Source organism: Marmota monax, unplaced genomic scaffold (genome assembly GCF_021218885.2).
Source record: "Marmota monax isolate L192 unplaced genomic scaffold, Marmota_monax_Labrador192_F-V1.1 WCK01_AAM20220418_F8-fsc00008, whole genome shotgun sequence".
NCBI lineage: Eukaryota > Metazoa > Chordata > Mammalia > Rodentia > Sciuridae > Marmota > Marmota monax.
In genome coordinates, this window is record NW_026694432.1 from 22,851,376 (window position 1) to 22,876,435 (window position 25,060).

A 25,060-nucleotide genomic window follows, 5' to 3' on the forward strand; every position below is an offset into this window, starting at 1 on the left:
CTAAATATTCATCATGTTGGATTAGGCCCTGACTTCTTTAACAAGACTCCTAAAGTGCAAGAAATAAAATCAAGAATCAATAAATGGATGGATTTAAACTAAAAAGCTTCTCTTCAGTAAAAGAAACAATCAATGAAGTGAACAGAGTCTACATTTTGGAAGCAAATTTTTGCCGCACACACATCAGATACAGCACTAATCTCCAGGATATAAAGAACTCAAAAATCTTAACACCAAAAAAAACAAACAGTCCAATCAATAATGGGCTAAGGAGCTGAACAAATATTTCTCGGAAGAGGATATACAATCGATCAATAAATATGAAAAAATGTTCAACATCTCTAGTAATTATAGAAATGGAAATCATCGCACTCCAGTCAGAATGGCAGTTATCAAGAATACAAACAACCATAAGTGTTGGTGAGGATGTGGGGGGGAAAGGCACACTCATACATTGCTGGTGAGACTGTAAATAGGTGCAACCAATCTGGAAAGTAGTATGAAGATTCCTTAGAAAACTTGGAATGGAACCACCATTTGACCCAGTTATCCCACTCCTTGGTTTATACCCAAAGGACTTTAAAATAGCATACTACAGTGACACGCCACTAAAATAGCATACTACAGTGACACGCCACATCAATGTTCTTAGCAGCTCAATTCACAACAGCCAAACTGTGGAACCAACCAAGATGCCGTTTAATAGATCAATGGATAAAGAAAATGTGGTATATATACACAATGGAATATTCCTCAGCAATAAAAGAGAATAAAACTATGGCATTTGCAGGTAAATGGATGGAGTTAGAGAATATCATGCTAAGTGAAGTAAGCCAATCCCCCCAAAACCAAAGGCTGAATGTTTTCTCTGATAAGTGGATGCTAATCCATAATAGGAGGGACATGGGATGAGTGAGGGAATTTTGGATAGGGTAAAGGGGAGGCGGGTAGGAGGCATGGGGGGTAGGAAAGATGGTGGAATGAGATGGACATCATTATCCTAGGTATATGTATGATTACACAAATAGTGTGACCCTACTTTGATACAACCAGTGAAGTCAAAAATTGTGCTCCATTTGTGTACAGTGAATCGAAGAGCATTCTGCTGCCATGTATAACTGATTAGAACAAATTAATTAAAAAAATTAGTTGTCCATGAACCTTTATTTTAATTAACTAATTTATTTATTTATATTCAGTACTGAGGATCAAACCCAGTGCCTCATACATGCTAGGCAAGCGCTCTACCACTGAGCCACAACCCCAACACCCCTAGTCTTTTTTTAGGGGGGCCCTGGGGGTTGAACTCAGAGGCACTCAGCCTCTGAGCCACATCCCCAGCCCTATTTTTTATTTTATTTAGAGACAGTCTCACTGAGTTGCTGAGGCTAGCTTTGAACTCACGGTCTTCCTGCCTCAGCCTCCTGAAATGCTGAGATTACGACATGTGCCGTTGCACCCGGCTGCCCCCAGTTACTTTTTTAATTTTGATTTTTTTGAGTCAGGGACTAATTTGCCCAGACTGGCCTTGAACTTAACCTCCCAAGTCCCTAGGATTACACCACTATGCCTGGTTTAGGCTCAGCATCTTAAATGTAGCTTTCCAGGTCATTGTGAAGGTTTATCAATCAAAGAGGCAGAACAGACAGTTTTATTTATTTAAGAGCTCATTTGCTTCCCTTGTAACTCGCTCAGTCAGCCTCCTTCTGTCCTCTCACCCCAGTGCCACAATGTTAGGTCTGGCCTCCTGAGTGGGTTGAGTGACTTCTCTATATCTCAGATTTGTCTCCTAGAAAATGGGGTTAATAAGAGTAACTACCTGGTAGCATTATTTGTGACAGGGACATACACATGGAAAAATGTCTGATCCCTAGGAAAAGACTAGCATTCTCCAAGTGGCTGTCACTGTTGCCAAGAGCAAGACTCTCAGCTCAGCTTTCCTGTCTGGTTGAGGGCCGGCCTGGCTTAGCTGAGATTGAGAGTCATGCCTTGTGCCTCTGAGCTGTCCCCTGTCTTACACCCTATCTTGTAGGAATTTGCGGAGACAAGTAGGAATTCTCACTCATTTCAGGTCTTGGCTGCAGCATGTAGGAGCACCTTCCGAGTGTCTTCTTTCTCCCATTCCAGGCCATCTGTAAACATTTTCATAGCTCAAGGACTGCTGCATCGGCCTTCGGCTCCTCTCTTCTTGTCTGTTATGCTGTGAGAAAGGGACCGTTAACCGTGTTGCCTTTGAAAGTTTCTTTATGGCAATCTGAAGGTGTAGTAGCAGTGACAGCCAGCCCAATATGGCACTGGCGATGTTGTTAAAGGCTTGACTTATATTAGCTTTTAATCTTCATAATTGCAAATGTCCTATTTTCCTCATTTTATAGAAGAGAAAATTAGGGCACAGGGAGGCTAAGTAACTTGTGCAGGGCCACACAGGTGGTTAGTAGTGGAACTAAGATTTGTACCCAGGCCTTCATCCTCCAGGGACTATGTTCTTTGAGTAGACTTTTTTTTTTTTTTTTTGTGGTGCTGGCGACTGAACCCAGGGCCTCACATATGCTAGGCAAGCACTCTACCACTGAGCCACATACCCCGCCCAGGGACCATGTTCTTGTCTACTCTGAACCTTTTCCAAATATTAGTACCATGTGAGAACTTAGACATGCCAGGCTGAGACCACAGAGATCAGGCTCCTGGCCACCATACAACACCTACCAGCTGTGTGACCTGGAGCATGTCATTTTCCTCAGGACTTCAGTGGTAACAACACCTTGTACCAAATGCCCCTTCCACACACACGGAGCTGCTACTGCTGCTGCTGCTCTTCTTCTTCTTCCTCCTCCTCCTCCTCCTCCTCCTCCTCCTTCTCCTCCTCCTCCTCCTCCTCCTCCTCCTCCTCCTCCTCCTCCTTCTCCTCCTCCTCCAGGGCAGCAGGTCCGCAGCTCTCCCTATGTGCCAGGCACTGCTCAAAGCATTTTACACATCTTGATCCTTCACATGATATAAGATGGCTCCATGAGGTTGATTCCTCATTTTTGTAGAAAGAAACAGAGAGGTTGATGGGTCTGGGGTATGGCTCAGCATTGAGCAGTTGCCTAGCTGCAAGGCCCTGGGTTCCAGCCACAGTATAACCAAAAAAAAGGCAGTGGGGTGTAGGGTGGCAGGGAAAGAGGAGATTAAGTAGCTTGTTTGAGGGCACCCAGCCGGGAAGCATGGGACTTGAAGCAGAGTCTGCCTTAACAGTCTGCCCTGGCCCTGGCCTTGAGAATCACCTAGACCTGGCTTCTGTGAGTGCCTTCAGAATCTGTGGTACAATTAGCAAATATTTCCAGTTCTTTGAGTCCAGGCACATGGAGGTGTTGTATTAGATTTCCTTGCCCCCTTGAATTTAGGTATGGCCAACAAAACATGATGGATGTCCCTTCTGGACATAGCCAAGAGCAGGGGCAATATTCTCCACTGGCCTGGAAAGTCTTAAAAGCTTGGGGATGACGCCTCCCTTCGCCTGAGCCCCACTGAGGATGGCATAAGGAAGATGCCCACCAGACCCACATGCAGGTGGAGGGAGACCTTCCTGATTTTGAGCCACTGGGGCGTGGGGGCTGTTATTGCAATGGAACCGAGCCTTCTTTGTTGCAAGGGGGCTGTCCTGTGCATTGTAGAATGTTTATTGCATCCCTGGCCTCTCCCCAGTAGATACACCCTGTACCCCACACCAGTGACATCCAAAAACATCTCCAGATCTTGCTACATGTCTTACTGGGGGCAAAATCATATCTAGTTGAGAACCACTGTCCTGGCATGTTCTGATAGAGTCCCAGTGTCCTGCCAGTGCTCAGTGAACCCTATTTGGCTGTGATTTGTTCCTAAAGCCACATCAGGCAGGTGATGCGATATGCCTCCGTCATATGGGGCTGGAAAGAGGCAAACTTCACACTGTGAAACCCAGTCTTCACAGTGATAACGACCAAGATCCCAGCATGTTTTTTTTTTTTTTTTTTTTGGTTTGTTTTAATGTGCTGTTAGGTCTGCTAATATTTAGAATAGTCTCATCCATATTCATAAATAAGATTGGTCTGTAATTTTATTTTTTGGTGTAACCTTTATCCAGTTTCAATATCATGTTTTACTGGCTCCCACAGCACTTTCTCTTTTTCCTTTGCTTTGGAATATCAGGTGGCACTGGGACCACTTGATCCTGGAAGGTTGAAAGAATTCCCCTTTGAAGAATAAAATAAACATGGGCTGGGGTTTGGCTCCAGTGGTAGAGCGCTTTCCTAGCACCTGTGGGGCACTAGGTTCGATCCTCACCACCACATAAAAATCAAATAAAGATATTGTATCCACCTAAAACTAAAAAAATAATATTAAAATAAATAAATAAAATAAACAAAAATTAAAATGATGCACGCCTGTAATCCCAGTGGCTTGGAAGGCTGAGGCAGGAGGATCACAAGTTCAAAGCCAGCCTCAGCAACTTAATGAGGTCCTAAAGCAACTCAGTGAGACCCTGTCTCTAAAATATGAAAAAGAGCTGGGGATGTGGCTTAGTGGTTAAGCACCCCTGGGTTCAATCCCTGGTACCAATAAATAAATAAAATATTTAAAAGAAACAATAAAACAAAAAAATTCCCCTTGGAGACCATCTTAGGCTAGTGCTTGCTTTCTCCTCCTCCTCCTCCCCCTACTCCTTTTTTTTTTGCAGTACTGGGGATTGAACCCAGGGGTGCTCTGCCACTGAGCTACATCCCTATCCCTTTTTATTTTTTGAGACAGGGTCTTGCTAAGTTGCCCAGGCTGGTCTCCAACTTATGATCCTCCTGCCTAGGCCTCCCTGGTATGTGGGATCACAGCATGCACCACTGTACCCAGCAGGCCTGGAGCTTTCTTATGGGGAAGGATCAAATCAGTCTGTTTAATTTGCCAGTTCTATTGGGGCCAACGTATCTCCCCTACACACACACACACACACACACACACTAAGTTGCTTAGGGCCTCACTATTTTGCTAAGACTGGCTTTGAACTTGTGATTCTCCTGCCTCAAACTCCTGAGTTGTTGGGGTTACAGGCATGCGTCACCATGCCCAGCTAATTTTTGGTTAAGTTGTATTTTTCTAAAAAATCGTCTATTTCATACAGATTTTTCTGGTATATTTGTATTCTGATATAAAACCCTCTACCAGTAAAAAATAACTCTTTCCCTCCATTCTCCATTTTAAATTCATTCAGGTCCTCTTCTCTCAGGGAGCTCTAATAAGAATTCCTTTGGTGTCATTGTTATGTTATAGATGAGGAAACTGAGGTCAGAGTGGTACAGTGGGTGGTAGAATCAGGATTTGAGCCTGGGTCTGACTCATTTCCCAGGTTTACATGGGTTTTCCCACCATGCTTTAGTCCCAACCACACTGCTTATCAGGCTCACTTGAGGAGGACTACAAAACAAAATGTATTTCCAGATCCTACCTCTGACCAAGTCAACTAAATTTCTTCAGTGGTGCCCAGAAAATTCTATTTTAACCAATTATTTGTGCAACTATTTGATAACTATCTCCACTACTAGATGAAAGCTTCACGAGGGCAAGAGCTAGGTCTTACCCAGCAACAGAGAGAGGCCACCCAAGTGTGAGACTACATGTGCCAATTTCCTTTCACTGACCCAAGTAGCAAGAGCTATTTGTGGAATTCTCTGGAGCAAATCTCAAATTTCTAAGAACAAAAGAAGTGAAAATTAAAAAATACATTAAGCTTCCAAGAACAATGCTTTTGTTTCAAGAGTCTTACTATGTTGCCCAGGGGGGCCTTGAATTCCTAGGCTCAAGGGATCCTCCTGCTGGGCCTCCTGAATGCTGGGACTGCAGGTGTGCTCCCGCAGTTCTCAAACTTATGCTTCTATCTTAAGAACTGCCCAGTGTCTTAGTTTGGGCTGCTGTACCAAATTACCACGGGCTAGGTGGCTTAACACTCATCTCTCACAGTTCCAGAGGCTCGAGTCCAAGATCAAGGCACTGCAGATCCTGCCCCTGATGGCTCTCTTCTTGTGCCTTCACATGGGGGAGAGCAGAGTGACCCAAAGCTCCCACTTCTTCTCTCATAGGCAGGAGAATCCTGTTCATTAAGCCTCTGCCTGCCGCAGTCTGGCTGGGCACAAATCAGGAGCCACTGAAGCAGGAACAAACTTTATTTCTGAACTCCACCAGCACACTCCACACACGCTCCCCGGGAACTATCCCCAACCCCACCCAGCTGGAAATATCCTCCGGAAATCCCTCCTCCTGCACTTCCCCAACCAATGGGAACTCTCCGGGAATCCCCGGGGGGAACTCCAAAGTAGCAGCCGATCGCCTGTCAACCAATACTATTGACAAAATGCCAGGGGCCATTCCGAATCAGCTGTGGCTCTCAGCACTGCCCAATGACCTAATCACCTCCAAAGGCCCCACCTTCTCATTGTCCACTAGGGCTTAGGATTTCAAAGTAGGAACTGAGGCTGTCTGGATACAAGACTGGATGGGGTCTGGCACCTGGTAGGAGCATAATCAGTAAGGTCAAGCCTCCCAAGTAACTGGGATCACAGGCAGGTGGCTTAGAGTAATGTTCTTTAAGACATCAATGGAGGACTGAGAAGACTTACCTGAGCCCCACACCCTCCAGGGAGAGATGGAAAGCCAGAGCTAAGAGAATCTGGGTTCCCAATCCTTCCTTTAGCCACCAGGAACTCAGCATTTGGCTGTGTTCTCTCACCTCAAGTCACGGGTCGGGTGGGTCCGACTGCACAGCTGCAGGCTTCTAAGCACAACAAGGGTTGGTGCCTATCCCCAGGAGGGTTCTTCACTCCTGAAACTCCCTCCCTGGTCCTGCGGCACTACCAACAGCAACCCCTGCCCCCACGAAGGCCTCCGCCTCAGCCCAGTAGGCAGACATCTTGACTTCTGTTCACTGACACAAGAGCAAAAACGCAGGAGGCAGAATTTTTTTGTTTTTTATTTAGATGTGGGATTTTCCTTTTTGTATAACTTATCTAATTAAAATATTCATCTTGGTAGTTACCACAAAAAAGTAACATAGAAAATTGTATTTACATTTTGGGACCAAAATACAAATGAAGAGCAGGATTACACCTTGCTCCTTCCCCTCCCACTTCCAAGAAAGAAAAAGCCTCACAGACCCTGCTCATCACACCAGGGATCACAAAGGACTAATCTGTAATCTGGTGATTCATGTGTAGTGTAGAACAGAAAAAAATTGCACAAGTTTTCACAAATGAGACCAAAGGTTCAACGTCATTTTGCGTCTGCTCTGCAGCCATTTCGGTAAGCTGGGTGAGGGGGTCATCTAGAAGTTCAGTGTGTCCTCTTCTCACCAAGTCACATCCCTGATGCAGACACTCAGAGGGGGATGGAGGAAGACCTGGCTTTACACAAACAAGAAATCTTATGTGCCAGAAGCGGATACTGACATTGGAATGAACAAATTTGTGTCCTTTCCTGCCTACAGACTCCTAATGAGAGGAATTCACACTCAACTGAATATGCAAAACTGGTTCAATGACAAAGACTTGGAGACACCAATAAGAGACAGATTCAGATGGTGCACACTTACAGGAAGCTAGCTAGGTAGCAGGTGCCTGGCAAGTGAACCAAGTGTTCACTTGGTTTCAGGTAAAAGACTTTCTAATATTAAGATTTGGGAATCAGGCTAGAAAATAGGGGTGTACTGGTGAAAATAAGCAATCAAGGGAAAGAAATTTACCCAATTCAGAAATACAGCAAATTAAAACACAGCAATGCACACTGGAGGATGCAGAACTTCTGCTGAGCAGGTTTCCTGCACGGTCCTGGAATCTCCAAGGTAGCCCGATGGGGGTGTCCAGGGGGGTTAAAACAGTGGCCTCTGTATTCTGGGCTTTCGGAGAGCTTGTGGGAGGGACTGATGGCCACGCTCAGCAGGCTGTCACACTAACCACCAACCCGCTCAGTTTGCTTTGCAGGCTTCTTGAATGTGCACATCTTAAAATTCACATCTACATCCACCTGGGTCAAAACAAGCAATTCCTACTACCTGTGTCCTTCAACAGCCAGGAAAGAGCTGACACTGCCCTCCTGGCCCTGATTTTGCTCCTAAGTCAAATGGTCAGCAAAAGCCTCCCTTCCTGAACATGATGGATGCCCTGAGGCTCCCCACTCCCCAGGCGGCCCCGCCCTCCTGATGTGGAGGGCACAACCCAAGAGGTAGAGGGCTGCAGTTCTCTACCAGACGAGCAAATTGTTGTGCTCTTGCAGTTACATGATCTTACTTTCAAAGAAAAAGGAAAAACAAAAGCAACTTTCAACAGAGCATTACAACTTTAAAAACCAATTGCTTCTAGTAGCAATTCACAGGGAACAGGAGATTAAAGTGCTGGCTTACTCCAAAGTTGTATTCTGGCTATAAAGAGCCCTGCCACATCTGTGTTTTATCCCCAAGCTGATGGGGAGAAGGCAGAGGAGGAAGAAAGAAACCACCTAAAATGGGAATCAAAAAGTGGAATATTAAATTGCTGAGAGTCTGTGCAAATTCCTCTCAAGGTTCCGGTCCTCTAGTGAGCCTAACAGGCAAAACCAACAAAAAGAACTTGCGAAGAAGACAGGCGAGGACTCTAGACTTCACAGACAGCCTCCCTTAATAAACACTATGGAGCGGGTGAGAGGATGTGCCTGCACAGGGCTCTGGGCAACGCTGAGGAGGGTCTCGGTGTGAGGAGCCCCTAAACACTGCCATCCCCACAAGGAGGCTCCCCGGGTGATGGTCTGGCTCTGGGGACACCCAGCTCCCTCTGGACCAGAGAGCACTCAGGAGCACTGCCCTGGGACAGGGAATGGCTTCATCTAACTTTAATAAAGGACCTGGAAAATGAAAAGCTAAGTGTGGTAGAGGACAAAACCAAAACCAAAAAACTCTGGGGGGGTAATATAAATACAATCTGGGGGCAATATTTATTAATTAAAACTATGTCTTATAGTTTACAAAGATGCTAATTAACAACAAAAGTATAATTGACCTTAAAATCCTCAGTGAGACTGAGGCTTCACATCGTCTTCAGAATTCTGAAGTGTGCTCCAGGCAGGGCACAGGTAGGTGTGCAGGGCAGCACCTGCGACCATGCAGGATTCCAAGGCCAAGAGGCTCCACAAAGTAAGCTTCTGGGCTCCTCTGGAAGTCCCACTCTCCAGCCCCCATTGTCCCTGTATTCTTGCCCCCCAAATTCCATCTCCAAAGTAAGTGCTTGGTTTATCGTCGAGAGAATCTGTTCTTGAAAGCTTTAATTGTCTTGGCCATCATTGGTGCGATTTCTGTTAAGAGAAGTAAGGCAGCAGTTTTAGATGGACAGCAGCTTAGACCATAGCACAGAGTCAAAGCCAAGCCTTACACTACTGGCTGAGCACCAGCAGACAGTGGACAGCAGCAGGAGCTACTTGCTAACACTGCAGTGAAAGCCCCAGAACACAGCACACACCTGCTGAGGCCCTTGCAGGAGCATAACATCGCTGTCCCCAGTTCTAACTGCAGTGCTCATGGGTATGTGGTAAGTGGCATAGCTGGAACCCAATCCTTGTCAACTGTAAAGGCTGTGCCGTAATTCAGTTCTGCCTCACAAACATCCAAACAGGAAATGGTACCCCCACCCTCCACTTTGTCCAATACAGCAACAGGTCTAAGGTGAGCTGTGCGAGCACAGCCTCAAGAGGGCCAACCTACCTCTCCACTGTTAAGCTAAGTGTGGCCCACACTTGAGCTAGGACTCCCACCCTCCCATAGGTCCTGCAAGGACTACACAATAGTACCTTTCTCAAGGTAGACACCCCTGAGGATACTGAGGGTAGTCTACAGTAATAGATAATACACAAAATAGACCCAAACAGATATTAAAAATATTTGAAAGCTATGATTATAACCTCAGTAAGATTACAGGACTCCATCTGCAATTCCATCAACTTAAAAGGCTGAGGACTGCAAGTTCAAGACCAACCTCAGCAACTCAGGGAGGCCCTAAAGACTTAGCAAGACCCTATCTCAAAAGGGCTGGGCCAGGTGCAGTGGTGCACGCCTGTAATCCCAGTGACTTGGGAGGCAGAGGCAGGAGGATTGCAAGTTCAAAGCCAGCTTCAGTAATTTAGCAAGGTCCTGAGCAACTTAGCAAGAACTTGTCTCAGAATAAAAAATTAAAAAAGGGCTGGGGATGTGGTTCAGTGGTTGAGTGCTCCTGGATTCAATCTCTGGTACCAAAAAAAAAAAAGGGTGCGGGGGCGGCGCTGGGAATGTGACTCAGTAGTTAAGCAACCCTTGAGTTCAACCCCCAGTACAAAAATATTTTTTAAAATAGAACCTAAGTGTCCAAATGAATGTTTAAAATGATCATTCTTTTTTTTTTTTTTTTTTTTTGGTACCAAGGATTGAATTCAGAGGCACTTAACTGCTGAGGTACATCCCCAGCCCTTTTTTTTGTATTTTATTTAGAGACAGGGTTCTCACTGAGTTGCTTAGGGCCTCGCTAAGTTGCTAAGTCTGGCTTTGAATTTGTGATCCTCTGCCTCAGCCTCCCAAGCTGCTGGGATTACAGGTATGAGTCACCATGCCTGATACTATGATCATTCTCATGGACACAGCAAGTGAAAGGAGGGGGCTGACCGTTAGAATTAGCATCTGCAATGCTACATCCAGCACATAAATTCAATACCATGGCAATGATATTCAAGGAACTTCCTAAACTAGTTTTAGGTATCTGAGCAGGGGCCCAGGTTACTTACTCTTCACAGCCGGTTTCCTAGGATCATAGGAGATGGTACTACTGACCACTGGCACCAAGTGGGCACTGCTGGTGCTGGGGCCGTCATAGGCTGGCTCCTCAGAGCTAGGGTTAAAGCTGTTGCTGCTGGCAGGAATGTGGCTGCTTCCTGTGGTATACGGGGCTGGCTTAATCCTGCATCACAGAAGAGAGCTGGTCAGCCACAAGCAGGGAAAATCTGCCCTCCACAAGCAGCCTGAAGCTGGCCTGCCACAGGATGACTCGTGTTGTGACTGTGAGCAGGGATGCAGCCCCCTGGGTTCTGGTGGTGGATCAGAGACACTGTAGCAGCTACAGAGCAAGTCAACATCTCAGTTTGCCTTCTCTGTTCAGGTGCCAGTTTATGCTCAGATGCTCACGTGGTCTAGAGGAAAGAGTCAAGTCACCCCAGAAATGTTATGTTTTTGTTTAAATGGGAAAAAGAGAAAAGTGTAAGGTAGTGTTTGCCACAAGCCAAGCCCCTGGGTGGCAGGAATCACCATGTAGGGCATGCTGCAGTCCAGCGCACTGAGGCTCAGGAGGAGAGGTCTGTGCTCAACGAGGCCTGCCTCAGAACTCACACTACAAAGTGAGTCACTTCCTGCCCTGCAGCTAGCTCCCTCTGAGGGTGGATGACAAGCTTTTGGGGCTCTCTTCCCTGAGCAGGTAAAGATCAAGCACAAGCAGAGATCTTACTTGACTTTCTCAGGGACAGCTGCCCCTCCTGTTCCAAACTTCTCTTGCCTCCGGCGGACATCTCGAGGTGGCTTGGCCACAGAGTTGACAAAGGCCATCTTTGCTCGCCGGCCTATGGAAAAATTTAGAGATTAATATCTGTCTTCCTGAGCAGTGACACTGCTGTTATTTCTGCCCACCTACAAAGACAAGAGACGTTTAGGGACTGGCCCCACACCAGCCAGGCCCACCAAGACTTCGCTGCTGACCAGAGCACCCACCTGCCAGCTCCTGCCTCCTCTGCCTTCCCTTACCTTTGGGCTTATTGGCATGTGCAAATTGGATGTTCTTTGTTAGCACTCGTAGCCGCTGCTCTCGGGCATCCTGAAGCCGCAGGTACATCTCCCGCCAGGACTCGTACTCTTCTGGTCTTTCTTCTTTAAAGTCTCGGTGACAATGAACTTTCCATAATTGATCTGTGTCTTCAATTAATACCTGCATTCAGGTGAGGATATCGCTTATATAAAAACATTCTTACGTATCTCTTTTACACTTAGGAGTGACCAGTTTCCTAGCAAAAATTTTTTGTTTGTTTGTTTGCATAGAAGTTTCATATTAAAATACCAAAACTCTAGGGGAAAAAACAAATCACTGAATTAAAAAATAAAAAAAGTTCAGTGTGAGCACTAAGTAGCTCCTGGGTGGTTGTAAGAGAAGATAAGACAAAACTTAAGATCATTCTTTTCCTTTAGGAATCAGTAAAGGGTAGAGCTGGGTGAATTCAAATCAGCTACTTCCCTAGCACTACACTGAACTATCATGGCAAGGGGGGCCACCAAAGAGGGATGTCATATTACGAGCTCTCAGAACTAGAGAGAGAGAGACTCTGCCATCAGATGAGTGTGTCTGCATTATAGAAGAATTCTGGAAGGTCTGGATACTCAGCCAATTTGTACTTTTTTTTATGTTGACCTCACACCTGAGCATCCCTGGGTCCCAGGTGCTCTGCTGCCAGATTCTTCCCTTGCGGACTAGGCAAGCTCAAACGAGGCACCAGAAGTTTTTTCTTGCTCCTTTGAATCCCACCCTGATTCTAGCCCAAAAGGCTACTTAAGAGCAGGTGATAGGAAAATGCTTGTTTAAAGGCCCAGAGGCAAACCAAACATGCCCAGAACAGGGATCGACCACTGGTCTGCCTTCAGCCACGGCAGATCCACAGAGACAAAACTATTTCTGGAGACACAAGTCAGAAAACTGCTCTCTTCACAAGGAGGATACTCACGTGATTGTATTCCTCTATGCGATATAGCTGATCAGGTGTACACCTCTCCAAAACAGGTTCAAGAATAGAAAACGGGACTCTTCCCACTTCAAAGATGGCTGCAAAGAAATCAAAGGTAAGAGTGTTGAATAGCAGCCAAGCTACCCAGTGACAAGGTCCCACTGCAACAATGTGCTCAAGGGAAGCATGTGACTTACAATCAATGTTGTTTTTAAGTACACGGATGCACTGCTGGTACAAGGTCATCATTTTGGGGAGATAGGCACACTTGGAACCGGAATACACCTGCATCTTGGAATTCATTCTGCGTCCAGTGAATCCAGCTTCTTCTTCTTCCTGGGGTGAAGAGAATGCTACAGGGCAAGAAAAACCAGAATGGAAATCACAAAAGGCCCCAAGCCACATTGGTCCTTGGCCTCCCCCTTCCCTTTCTCAAGGACAATCAATGACAATTCTTCTGGATTCTGCCAGAGACTGCATTACCATTAAGTCATATCACCAGCCCTTTTTATTTTGAGACAATCTTGCTAAATTGCTAAGGCTGGCCTCAAACTTCTGATCCTCCTGCCTCAGCCTCCCAAGTCACTGGGACTGCAGGTGTGCACCACTGAGCCTGGGTCCATCGCTTGTTTCATTTAGCACATTTGAGGAAATCATTCCATGATGATACATAAAAACTTTGTACATTTTTTACAGTGGTCTAAGAGGACACTTTGTGGACAGGCCATGATATATCTGTTTCTGTTAAGTCTTCTGCTGACAGACACAATGTGGCTTCTTATTCTTTTGCTACCAAAACTCTATAATTTTTTTCTTTAAGCTAAAAACCAGACATACAATATATAGAATGAAAGGCTGCTAACAATAGCAGGAGCAAAGATTTCCTGAAGACTTTGTATTGTATGTGAAAAACCTACAGCTAAAAGCTTTATTGGCATTACCACTTTTGGGGTAGGGAGGTACTGGGGACTAGAACCAGGGATGCTGTTACCACTGAACTACATCTCCAGACCCTTTTTATTTTTTATTTTGGGACAGGGTCTCACCAAGTTCCTGAAGCTAGCCTTGAACTTGTGATCCTCCTGAGTCGCTGAGATTACAAGTGTGTGCCACTACATTCAGTGGCATGGCATTACTACTTTTGATTCCATTTAACAATCCTACCATTATTACTTCTATTTACAGAATGTGAAAATGAGTTCCAAAGAAATTAAGATATTACCCAAGATTATACTACTTGCAAAAACCAGTGTTAAGATTCAACCTAAGCCATCAAACTCCAGAGTACACTCCTAGGAAATGTACTCAAAATCTGATATGATAACTGTTACGATGACAGATCATGAATGAATTTGTACATCTTTATCCCAATTAAAAAAAAAAAGATACAGGGCTGGGGTTGTGGCTCAGTTGTAGAACACTTGCCTAGCACATGTGAGGCACTGGGTTTGATCCTCAGCATCACATTAATAAAATAAAGTTATTAAAAAAAAAAAAAGAGGGTGGGCTGGGGCTATAGCTCAGCAGCAGAGCACTTGCCTAGCATGAATGAGGCACTGGATTCAAACCCCAGTACCACATAAAAATAAACAAAGGCAGTCTGTCCATCTACAACTAAAAAAAAAAATTAAAAATAAAAGAGGGGTTGGGATTGTGGCTCAGCGGTAGAGCGCTCGCTTAGCACGTGAGGCCCTGGATTTGATCCTCAGCACCACATATAAATAAATAAAATAAAGGCATTATGTCCAACTACAACTGAAAAAGAAAGAAATTTCTTTAAGTATCTCACTTATTTAAAAAAAAAAAAAAAAAAAAGACATAGAAAATTACCTTTTCTCTTTGGCTGGAAGGAGGGCATCAATTCAAGGGAAGGAAGTGGACGGTAATTGCCCTGGATGGTGGGTAAGGGGAGGTCTGGCAATACTGGCAGTGCATCAGTAGGGACCTGCAGAGGAGAAACAGTGAATGGAGAGCCCCTTTCTATGAGCACACCTTTCATACCCATAGTAAATTCCTAGCAGGTCCAGGCCGAAGGGAGGCTTACAGTCATGAACACCACCATCTAAACCAGGAAATGAATACAGAAGGGTCCATCACGTAGGGACGCCTCCAAAAAGTCTTCTTGGGAATCAGCTATCCTTGGGCAAATGAGGCCCAGAGGAAATTAGTGCAAACTGAAATACAACAGGCCAACTGCAAATAAGCCAAGGAGAACAGTAGCAGGTAGGCACCCAGAACCCCCAGGCACTGCAGCCTTGAGGCTTACCTTTCTCAGCCTGGTTGAGTCGGCTCCAGCCAGCTGCAGCTTCTCTGACCTGCTCTCATTCACCTTGGGTAATTTCTGAACTGAGTTTAAGTTTTTACTAGTGCTTTTGGAATCACTTTTTTTAAGTCTTTTGTCTCCAAGTGCCGTGGCTGGAGTTTTCACAATCTTCTTCTTTTTCTTCCGGGGCTGGTCATAGCTGAGGTATGATTCAAATGACATGGTGGGCTGCTCGAATTCATCCTCCACGTCTGCCTCCTCTACCTTAGGGAGTGAGCCCAGTGACTTTCTATCCAAATTAGAAGTCTTTACTTTCCCTTCTTGAGCCTTTATATTGTTAGAAACCTTCTCTTTTGTTCTGGGCAACAGGTCTCCAGCCCCTTTTCCTATGTCTGCGCTGTCCACGCGTTGCTTGCTTTTGTCTGATTTGGTTTTTGCAGAGTCCTTGTGCTTTGGCTTTTTAAGGTGGTTGTCTGAAGCAACCTCTGAGGGTGAAAACTTCCTTTTGAGGCTGTTGCCTTCTCTTTCTTTCTCTTTCTTGGCAGCACTAGAAGGTGGTCTCTCCTTGGCACTATCCCCTTGGAGTGGCCTTCGGGTCTCCTCTTTTGAGAGGGACTTGTGTGGCTTCTCTCTGCCCAAAGCAGAGGCCTTATCATCACCCTTGGCATCTATAGGGCGTTTTTCCTTGTGGCAAGATCTGTGTTCCTTGTTTTGGTTCAAGATCCCCTTTCCCTGGGGTTCTCCCAGGTGACGTTCTTGACTAACTCCCAGTCTGTCCTGAAAGGCATTACTGTGGCCTTTTCCAGGTTTCTGGTGTGAAACAATGGACTCATGGTCCTCCTCTGGTGACCTGTAATGGTCTATGTACATCTGATGAGGACTCGCACAGGATGGAGGGGACTGGACATGGCCATAGTCAGAAGATTCGGGGTCTGATGAGTATGTAGGTGACACCCTGTGACACCTCTTCCTCTCATCTCTCCTCTCATGACTGTGAGACACTTTGTGAGGTTGTTCACATTCTGAGAGTTTTCTGTGTTTCTTCTGTCTGTGCTCGGGACTATAGGATCGGCTGCCCGAGGCCTTGCAGTTTTCTTGGTAGTACCCTTCCATCTCCTCCTCCCGCTGAACCGCATCCCGAGGGCGCTTTCGGGAATTGCTTTTCTCAAAGTCCTGTTCATCAGCCTCATTGTTTCTAAAATAAAAGAAAAAGCAGAGATAACTCTCAGTGTAATCCTTGTTCAGACAACAAGTCACAGGCCCTGAACTCACAAGAGATCAAGGAGATGCACAGTGAGAACACAGTCACAGGAAGAAGGCATGGGGGTACACGTGAAGATCCTCAACCAAGTTCAAACACTGGGAAACCCCAAAATATTCAATAAATGGGAATGACAAGGATACAGGGAAGATCAAATGTCTTGTAGACATGAAAATGCTTAAAGATTTTTTTTTAACACAGGGACAATTTTAAACTTGTTATGTAAAAAGGAAGCTAAAAAAGCTAAAAATGCCTTTTAAGAAGAGGTTAGCCAGGAATGGTGTTGCACACCTGTAATCCCAATGACTGTTGAGGCAGGAAGAGCATGTTCAAAGCCAGCCTCAGCAACTTAGTGAGGCCCTGTTTCAAAAAATAAAAAGGACTGGGGATGTAGCTCAGCAGAACATATGCTTAGCATGCACAATCCCCTGGGTTCAATATCCAGCATGACAACAACGTTTAGAAAGAAACATACTAAAACGTTATTGTTTACCTTTAAGAAATTTCAATTCTTATCTCTTTATTTATTTAGGTATTGGGGATTGAACTCAGGGGCACTTAACCACTGAGCAACATCTCCAGCCATATTTTGTATTTTATTTAGTGTCTCACTGAGTTGCTTAGTGCCTTGCTATTGCTGAGGCCATCTTTGAACTTGCAATCCTCCAGCCTCAGGCTCCCAAATCACTGGGGTTAGAGGTGTGCGCCACCTCGCCTAGCCTTATCTCTATTTTCTAAGAGTCTATAACAATCATGCATTACTTTTATAATTGAGGCAAAATAGATATTTATCTATTTACTTATGGTACTGGGGATTGAACCCAGGGGTGTTTTAACTGAGCTACATCCCAGGCCCTTTTTATTTTTGAAACAGAGTCTCACCAAGTTGCTGACGGTGGCCTAAAAACTTGTGATCTTCCTGCCTCAGTCTCCTGAGTAGCTGGGACCATAGGCACACACCACCATGTCTGGCCAAAATATGCATTTTAAATAAGAAGATGGAAAAGGAATAAAAATAAATACCACAGCGCTGAATAAACTTAAAAAGAGAAATGTTCTCACCGTTCCACAGGAACCAGCTTCTTCCACTGGGCCACTAGGTCCCTGGCAAAGCTTCCGACTTGCTCATGTTTTCGAAAGCTATTTACTGTTTTCCCGACCCCAGTCTCCTACAAATTTAACAAAATTGACAAAGAGTTAGGGAACCCAGCTCACATTTTTCCTGAAGAAATAGGGCCTCTTGCTTTGAGAAAGTCAACAACTAATACGCCTGTCCTAAAACATACTTTGCAAGTCTGAATAACAAATTACTTTGTTGCCTATGTTTAAATTTCTTAAATGACACAAGGTAACAAAGCTTACAAATTCAGAAAAACACTTCCTCAAAATATTTCTGTAACTTTAACAAGAATGATTATAGTAGGTGTTAGACCCTGAGCTCAGGGTTTTGCAAACAGTATTTGAACCAGTCTTCTCTGTAACTTTTTACCCTCTAATACTGGGGATTGAATCCAGGGAGCTTTACCACTAAGCTACATCCTCAGCCCTTTTTTATTTTTGAGATAGGGCCTTGCCAAGTTGTCAAGTTGGGATCCTCCTGACTCAGCCTCCTGGGTATCTGGGATTGTAGCCATGTACCATTATGCTCAGCTACGATAACTTTTTTTTTTTTTTTTTTGGTACTGGAGTTTAACCCAGAGGCGCTTAACCCCCCAAGCCACATCCCGGCCACCTCCCCTTTTTTATATTTCGAAATAGGGTCTCGCTAAGTTGCTGAGATCACGGGCATGTGCCACCACACCTGGCGCAGCTATGATAGCTCTTGAGGCAGAAATCAGCCTTATTTTACAGAGTTATAGCATAGAGTCACAGAACTTGGATTTGAATCCAGAACCAGTAGATGCCAAAGCCAATGTTCTTTTCATTCATTTTAATTTTGAAATACACGTCACAAAACAGGGCTAGGGGTGTAGCTCAATGGTAGAGTGCTCATCCAGCATGAGGAACACCCTGGATTCATTCCTCAGCACTGGGGGGGGGGGGGATCATATAGATTTCACCATTTTAAAGTATATAATTTAGTGATTTCCAGAACACCTCTAATATTATGTAACCTTGAGTACTATCTAATTCCAGAACATTTCCATTATCCTGAAAAGAAGCCTGTTCCTCCCAATTCCCTCAGCCACTGGCAACACTCATCTACTTTCTGTAGATTTGCCTGTTTTGACATTTCATATGAACAGAATCATACAATATATAGCCTTTTGTGTCTGGTTTCTTTCACTTTCAAAGCCCATCCTCTAAATCTTCCTCTACACTCTCTCCAGTGGAAAGGGGATGGGGATATAGTTATAAAACAAAGCTGGGACTAATGAAGTAGCTCAGTGGTAGAGTGGCTGCCTAGCACATGAGAGGCCCTTAGCTTAATCCCAGCCCCCCCCCCCCCCACACACACACACACAAAAAGGGAAAGGAATAAAGAAAGAAATATAGAAAGACATACAGACAATTCTTACCGCAAGGATATCTACTGTAATAGGCAAGGTGGAGAGTTTCTTCAAATATTTCAATAGCTGCAGAATGAATGAATAAAGCAAACGTTAATTTCTATAGTCATAATCACTGGAACAGATAGAAATACCTGATGGTTAAATGCTTACTCAGTACTATGTATTTTATAGTAAAATAAGCATGATTATTATCTGTGTTATGAGAAGAGGCTCAGAAAAATTATGATATGAGCTGGGGGTGTCGATCAGTGGTACAGCACTTGCCTAACAGGTAAAAGGCCCTGGGTTCATCCCCAACACCACAAAAAAATCAGTGAATAAATAAAAAGAAAAAAAAAAACACCATCTTATTTATTATTAAATAAATAAAAATAAAACCCTTGCCCCAGGATATAAGTGGGGCAGGAATCAGTCTGATCTGTGGCTCTAGATTCTGTGCTTTCAACTGCTATTCTATACCAAAAGGAAGTAAGACATAAAAGATAAAGACACAGAAGATAATTAAAACCTACTGACTGATAAGTCACCAACAGCTAATTCTGCCTCAATTCTGACAGAGAAAGTGCCAACATTAGGGAAATCACCCATGGATCTGGCACATAGAAAAGTAAGAAGAGGCCTCTATGAGAAAAGAGAACTGTCTCCAGAAGGGCTAGCTACTGTGCTGACCAGAAATGGGCAGAAGCCAAGAGCAATTCTGAGCTACAAGAATCAGAGCAATACCGTCAATGATGAACACAAAATGTCAGGGTAAATTAGCAAAGATCTGGGTTTGGCCACATTTCCTTTCTAGAGTCCCTAAAACTAGGCCAAAATCGGTAGGCAGAGCTATTAAGACAAGAGTTCTGGAGTCAGAGACAAAATTCAGTTTGACTGCCGCCTTCTTGCCAGGTAATCTTGTGCAGGTCAGTAACCTTTCTGAACCTTGCTGCATTCGCAGAACAAGAACTGGATCCCGTCTCTACTTCACAGGCTGTGAGGATTCAAGTGATACAAACCATACAAGCATTTAGTCACAGTGTCTTCAACACTACAGAAGTTTAAAACATGCTTTTTATTAACATCTCACTCATCAGCTGACAGCTCTTTAAATGTTCTACCCTTGATCCTCAACCAGATATTGCTCAGCCAATTCCTACTTGCTCTATTTCTATCCAAAGCCATGACTGGCTAAGCCTTTCTCTAGGGAACATTTGTGTGTCCATAAACACACTGACTATACAAGGAGTGCTGCAAGTACAAGCAGTTCAAAAGAGATAACTGTGGTCACCTTTATATTTAAATATTATTAGATAACAATATCTGTTCTTTCTTCACATATAGCCCAGGCTACACCTGGTATGCCACATGGCTAATAGGCAGAGTAACAGGTGTGTTTTTCTGGTCATTCTCCTTCCACAATTACTTAACATGGTCACTAGGCAGAGCAATTGGATCACAGGTGATAATCATGTTTGACTGGGAACAAGTAGGAGCCAAGTAGTGCATCTAGGGAGCATGAAACACAGTTGAGTAAAAACTATCCTCTACTTCAAATTCCACTTGCACTACCATCCAACTCAGAAAAAGTTCTATTGTGTATTTCTTGACACCCAAGCTATGGGTACAAAGATCAATGCCAATTCCTTTTTTTTATTTAGTTTTGTGGTGGTGGTACTAGGGTTTTAACACTGGGACACTCCACCACTAAGCGATATCCCCCAGCTTTTTCTAATTTTATTCTGAGACAGGGCCTCCCCAGGTTCCTGAGGCTGGTTTCAAACTTTCAGTTCTCCTGTCTCAATCTCCTGAGTCACTGGTATTATAGGTATGTCGAGTGCAAATTCATTTTCTTTTTTCGGCGGGGAGGTACTGGGGATTGAACCCAGATGCTCCTAAACACTGAGCCACAAACCCAGCTCTTTTTAATATTTTATTTAGAGACAGGTCTCACCAAGTTGCTTAGGGCCTTATTAAGTTGCTGAGTTGTTGAACTCGTGATCTTCCTGCCACAGCCTCCTAAGCCACCAGAGCCCTTTTTATTGAGACAGGGTGTCAATAAGTTGCTTAGGGCCTTGTTAAGTTGCTGAGGCTGGTCTCAAACTTGCGACCCTCCTGTGACAGCCTCTCAAATTGCTAGGATTACAAGCTTGCACTTGGCCTAATTCCTTTTCTTAAAGGCATATTTAGAATCATGGAAAAGGTTTTAACAGGCAGTTCTCCCTGTTTTAAATTGTCCAGAAGGGGTAGGTGGGAAACACTTATATATCACCCACTGTCTTGTCAGTGACTATGCTAAGCTCTTCCATGCATTCCCTCATTTTATTTTCACTATAAAGTGGATTATTATTCTCCCTATTTTACAGATTTTGAAACTGAGACCAGTGAGATTCAGATTCTTGCCTAACAAGGTGAGAAGCATCCAACATAATTAACGCTGTTCTTAGGAAAAGAAAATAGACCAGTAATTCCTATGCCCCCCTCTTAGCATACTTGGAACAATGCAAAGCAGCTTTGTTCTTTGTCAGTACTATGCTGCATGGCAGTTTAGAGTTCACTTGTTAAAGGAGGTCACCAAGGTGGCAAAGAATCCCAGGACCTCTACAAAGCCAACATAGAAAGACCGGGCAAGAAGTCACTGAGGGTGTGTTATCTCAAAGCCTAGCACTAACTGGAAAAGCAAATGCTGCCTTTCTGCTTCACTTTGGGTTAGAAGTGACTTAAGCTCACAATACTAAAACCCTCAAGATTTAAAAACTGATCTAGCCCATCATAAAAGAAAAAACTTCATAACCTATTTTCAGTAAATTCCAAGAAAGAATAAAGCAATAACAAGGCAAGAATATTCTGTGTATCCTCAGGGAGATGGAAACTTGCTGTTATCAAACCAAGGTATGGTCTGTAGAGCTTGTAAGACCTGATAACAGACAATTAAAAATTATCAAACATTTGCACAGTGCATGCTTAGTAATCTCAGCTGTCCCCTGCACACTGCTTCAATCCCCAAAGCAAAAAAGTGTCCTTAAAGCTGACCCCCTAGTTTTCCACCTGCCATCAATCGGCATTCCTGATAGTTTTCACATATGTAACACAGGACCAGTAACTTTATCACTCATGGAAATCAATTCCAAATTAATAGTAGGAACAGAATCCAGGTGTATCTGGTCTGCCTGATACTTTCTCTCCCCAAAAGCCTAGATCATAGATGAAAACAGTTACACTTAAACACCAATGTTTAATACCAGAAGATCCATGAGCACAGGTGTAAAATCCACCCTTTGACTAATAATGGCTTGAAAGCAAGATTTGATTACATGTCCAATATTGCTCTATAATCATCCTGCAATTTCAAGAACAACCTGTGGGAGCTTGTTGGGTTAACAGAGGGTTGAGAGGAAGAAGGCCAGTGTGCCAGCTTGCACTTTTCCCTCTGCAGTTAGCTCATTTCTGAATGCCAACTATTATGCCCTTTGCAAAAATGATATTCCAACATTTTCTTATCTTCATAAAGCTCACCTCCCAGAATAAAGCCAAAAATTCAGGGTGCCTTTTTTGTTTGTTTTTTCCTCGGTTCGAGCATGGAACCAAGGGCCTCACGCATGGTGGGTAAGTGCTCTACTACTGAGTTCACCCCTCGACCTAGGGGTTGATTTTTCTATCTGGGAAAGGAAAGCCTAAGTGCTTAAAAACATACAAACAAGCAAAAACCACTAATAGTTCAAGTAAACTTACCTGATATTAGAAAAGCTTATTCCAAATAGAGCATTGTTTTAACCTGATAGAAATAAAGACCAGCCAGGCATGGTGGTACATGCCTGTAATCCCAGTGGCTCAGAAGGCTGAGGCAGGAGGATCACCAATTCAAAGCCAGCCTCAGCAACTTAGTGAGGTCCTAAGCAATTAATGAAGCCCTGTCTCAAAATAAAAAGGGCTGGGGCTGTAGCTGGATGGTAAAGTGCTTACCTAGCATGTATGAGGTGCTGGGTTTGATTCTTAGCACTACATATAAATAAAATAAAGGCACATTGGCAACTAAAAAATATTTAAAAAGAGAAAAGAAAAAAGGCTGGAGATGTGGCTCAGTGATTAAACACTCATGGGTTCAAGCCCTGGCACAATACATACATACAGACCAAATACATACATACCAAATGGGGGGAGATTACATAATAGTGCCTTAAAATCAGTCACAAATCTTACAGTATTCAGGAAAATGAACTAGTACTCAGAAATATGACCATTTATTAGATGTCCACAAAGGGATATTGTAAAAAGAAACTTATAAATATGCCTGGCCACTAGGTAATAAAGCATTGATAAAAAAATACAACACAACACAAATGAAAGCATTTAAGTTTTCACAGCTTTGTAACTAGCTGAAAAAGTGGTTCTTCAGCTGGGTATGAATGAAGAGAGTTCAAGAGTGGCCTGATAGAGAGAGGCTGTGTGCAAATGAAAACCCTCATGTGACAGGCTAGGTAGCAACAAGAGAAATTGCAGCGGGGGGTGGGGGGGGGGTGGTCCTGGGAGAAAAATTCTGAAAAACAGTGATTAACATCTACTAAGCACTTTCTTCCAGCTGAGTCTTTTAGTTTAGGCAAAGGGCTGGGGATATAGCTCAGTAGGTAGAGTGCTTGCCTTGCATGGACAAGGCCCTGGGTTCATTCCCCAGTACCACAAAAACAAAAAATAAATTAAAAATAAAAATAAAAAAATTCTAGGCAAAAGTGGGAGAAGACAGGCTCAGCAAAGAACTCCCCCATGTTCATGGCTGGCAAATGGATCAGAATCCAAATTTCAGCAGCATTTTATCTTCACTGCCTCTCTCCTTTAATTCCTCTTCCATCAGGACCGGGTCTCATTTCTTAGGAACCACTCACCCTGTCTAGAATGCTGGCAGAGAACATCACACCCTTAAGTGATTTGTTTTATTTTATTTTTGGAACTGGGGATTGAACTACATCCCCAATCAGTCTTTATTTGTTAATTAATTAATTAATTTAGAGACAGAGTCTTGCTAAGTTAGTGAGGGCCTCGCTAAGTTGCGGAGACTGACCTCGAACTTGTGATCCTTCCGCCTCAACCTCCCCAGTCAATGGAATTACAGACGTGCGCCACCGCGTCTGGCTCAACTCTGTATTTCAATGAAAACAATTCTAACACCCACCAGACACTCCTAGAGACATCCGAGACGATGAGTAACAAAGTCAAGAAGGGAGAAGGGCGTATTTAACTTAACAATTTCTAAAAGAGGCAACAAAACTAGTTAAGTACAATTAAAAATGGTGCCCATCGTTTGCAGCAGTGAGAAACGGTAGGTCTCACCTTTCTATAAGGCCAGAGGGTAGCTAACCACAACTTCTAGCCGCACCCCCTTCAATTACAACCGAAGTTTCTGGAGTACAGCTAGGTGACAGGAGGCTTTATTTTGTTGCTCTGAACGGGATTTACTGAGAAAGCAAAAGGTCCACGCTCCAAGACCAAGCCGAGAAGCGATAAAAACGTCCCGCAGAGGCGCAGGGCCACACCGAGCCTCGACTCCACGGCGCACCGCCGGCACCTCCCCCGGCTCCCAACCAAAACCCAGGACACGCGGAAAGCAGCGCGGACTCACGGGTACGGGCACTCGACTCCGCGCCAGCTCCCCCGACAGGAAACAGCTGGCCCGGGACGCCGGGGAGCGGCTCGGAGTCCGCGGGGCACACCGCGCCCGCCTCGGATCAACCCTGCCGCCGGAGCCCGCGGCGCCCGGCCCGACCCAGGACAGGGGAGGCGGGCCGCCGAGGCCCGACCTGCGGGGCCACCGCGTGCCAGGCGCTGCAGCCCGCGGGCCTGGCTCCGGGTCCGAGCCCCGTGGCGCCGGCCGGTGGGGAATCGGCCGCGTCCGGCCCGAGACCGTTAAGGGCCCGCGCCGCGCCCAACGCCCGCTCGCTCCGCGCAGCCCGCCGCTGACCTTCTTGGGGTCCGGGTTCGCAGCCAGGCGCGCCTGCAGCTTCTCCACAACTTGGAGCGCCGACTCCGCCGCCATCGCTGTCACTGGCGCGGCCTCCTCGCCGGAACTGGGTTCGCGTTGCGTCCTCGGGCCGCAGCTCCGCCCTCCGTGCAGCCCCGGCGGAGACGGAAGCGCGACTGGCCCCTTCCGGGCCTCGGCGAGGGAGGGGCGGGGGGCGCGGGGCTGGCCAGCTTCAGGCCCCGCCTCTCCATGGAGCGCGCTGCCAGCCGCCGACCTTTGCGCGTCAGGTCCTCCGGGAGCCGAGCCCAAGCCTCGAAGACCTCTCCAGTATATAGTCCAAA

At 45.0% G+C, this 25,060-nt stretch overlaps 1 protein-coding gene across 1 annotated transcript; it reads right to left on the bottom strand.

Annotated features, from left to right (window-relative positions):
- Positions 1 to 6,955: 6,955 nt before the first annotated feature.
- Positions 6,956 to 24,875, bottom strand: Eloa (elongin A). The gene is made up of 11 exons (XM_046469138.2): positions 24,720 to 24,875; positions 18,794 to 18,850; positions 17,337 to 17,443; positions 15,017 to 16,208; positions 14,581 to 14,695; positions 12,948 to 13,103; positions 12,751 to 12,848; positions 11,783 to 11,963; positions 11,490 to 11,601; positions 10,777 to 10,949; positions 6,956 to 9,321 (listed from the first exon to the last, which is right to left on the bottom strand). Exons 1-11 carry the CDS (start codon positions 24,792 to 24,794, stop codon positions 9,260 to 9,262), a joined length of 2,328 nt encoding a protein of 775 aa, XP_046325094.1. The 5' UTR covers positions 24,795 to 24,875; the 3' UTR covers positions 6,956 to 9,259.
- Between the last annotated feature and the right edge of the window lie 185 nt (positions 24,876 to 25,060).

What these genes read in the sequence shown, in the direction of transcription:
- Eloa (XM_046469138.2), bottom strand. Translation starts at nt 24,794, where the DNA reads ATGGCGGCGGAGTCGGCGCTCCAAGTTGTGGAGAAGCTGCAGGCGCGC. An exon ending in CGAACCCGGACCCCAAGAAG is followed by an intron (nt 18,851 to 24,719) that starts GTCAGCGGCGGG and finishes TTCATTCTGCAG; the next exon opens with CTATTGAAATATTTGAAGAA. An exon ending in AAGCTGGTTCCTGTGGAACG is followed by an intron (nt 16,209 to 17,336) that starts GTGAGAACATTT and finishes CTTTTATTTTAG; the next exon opens with AAACAATGAGGCTGATGAAC.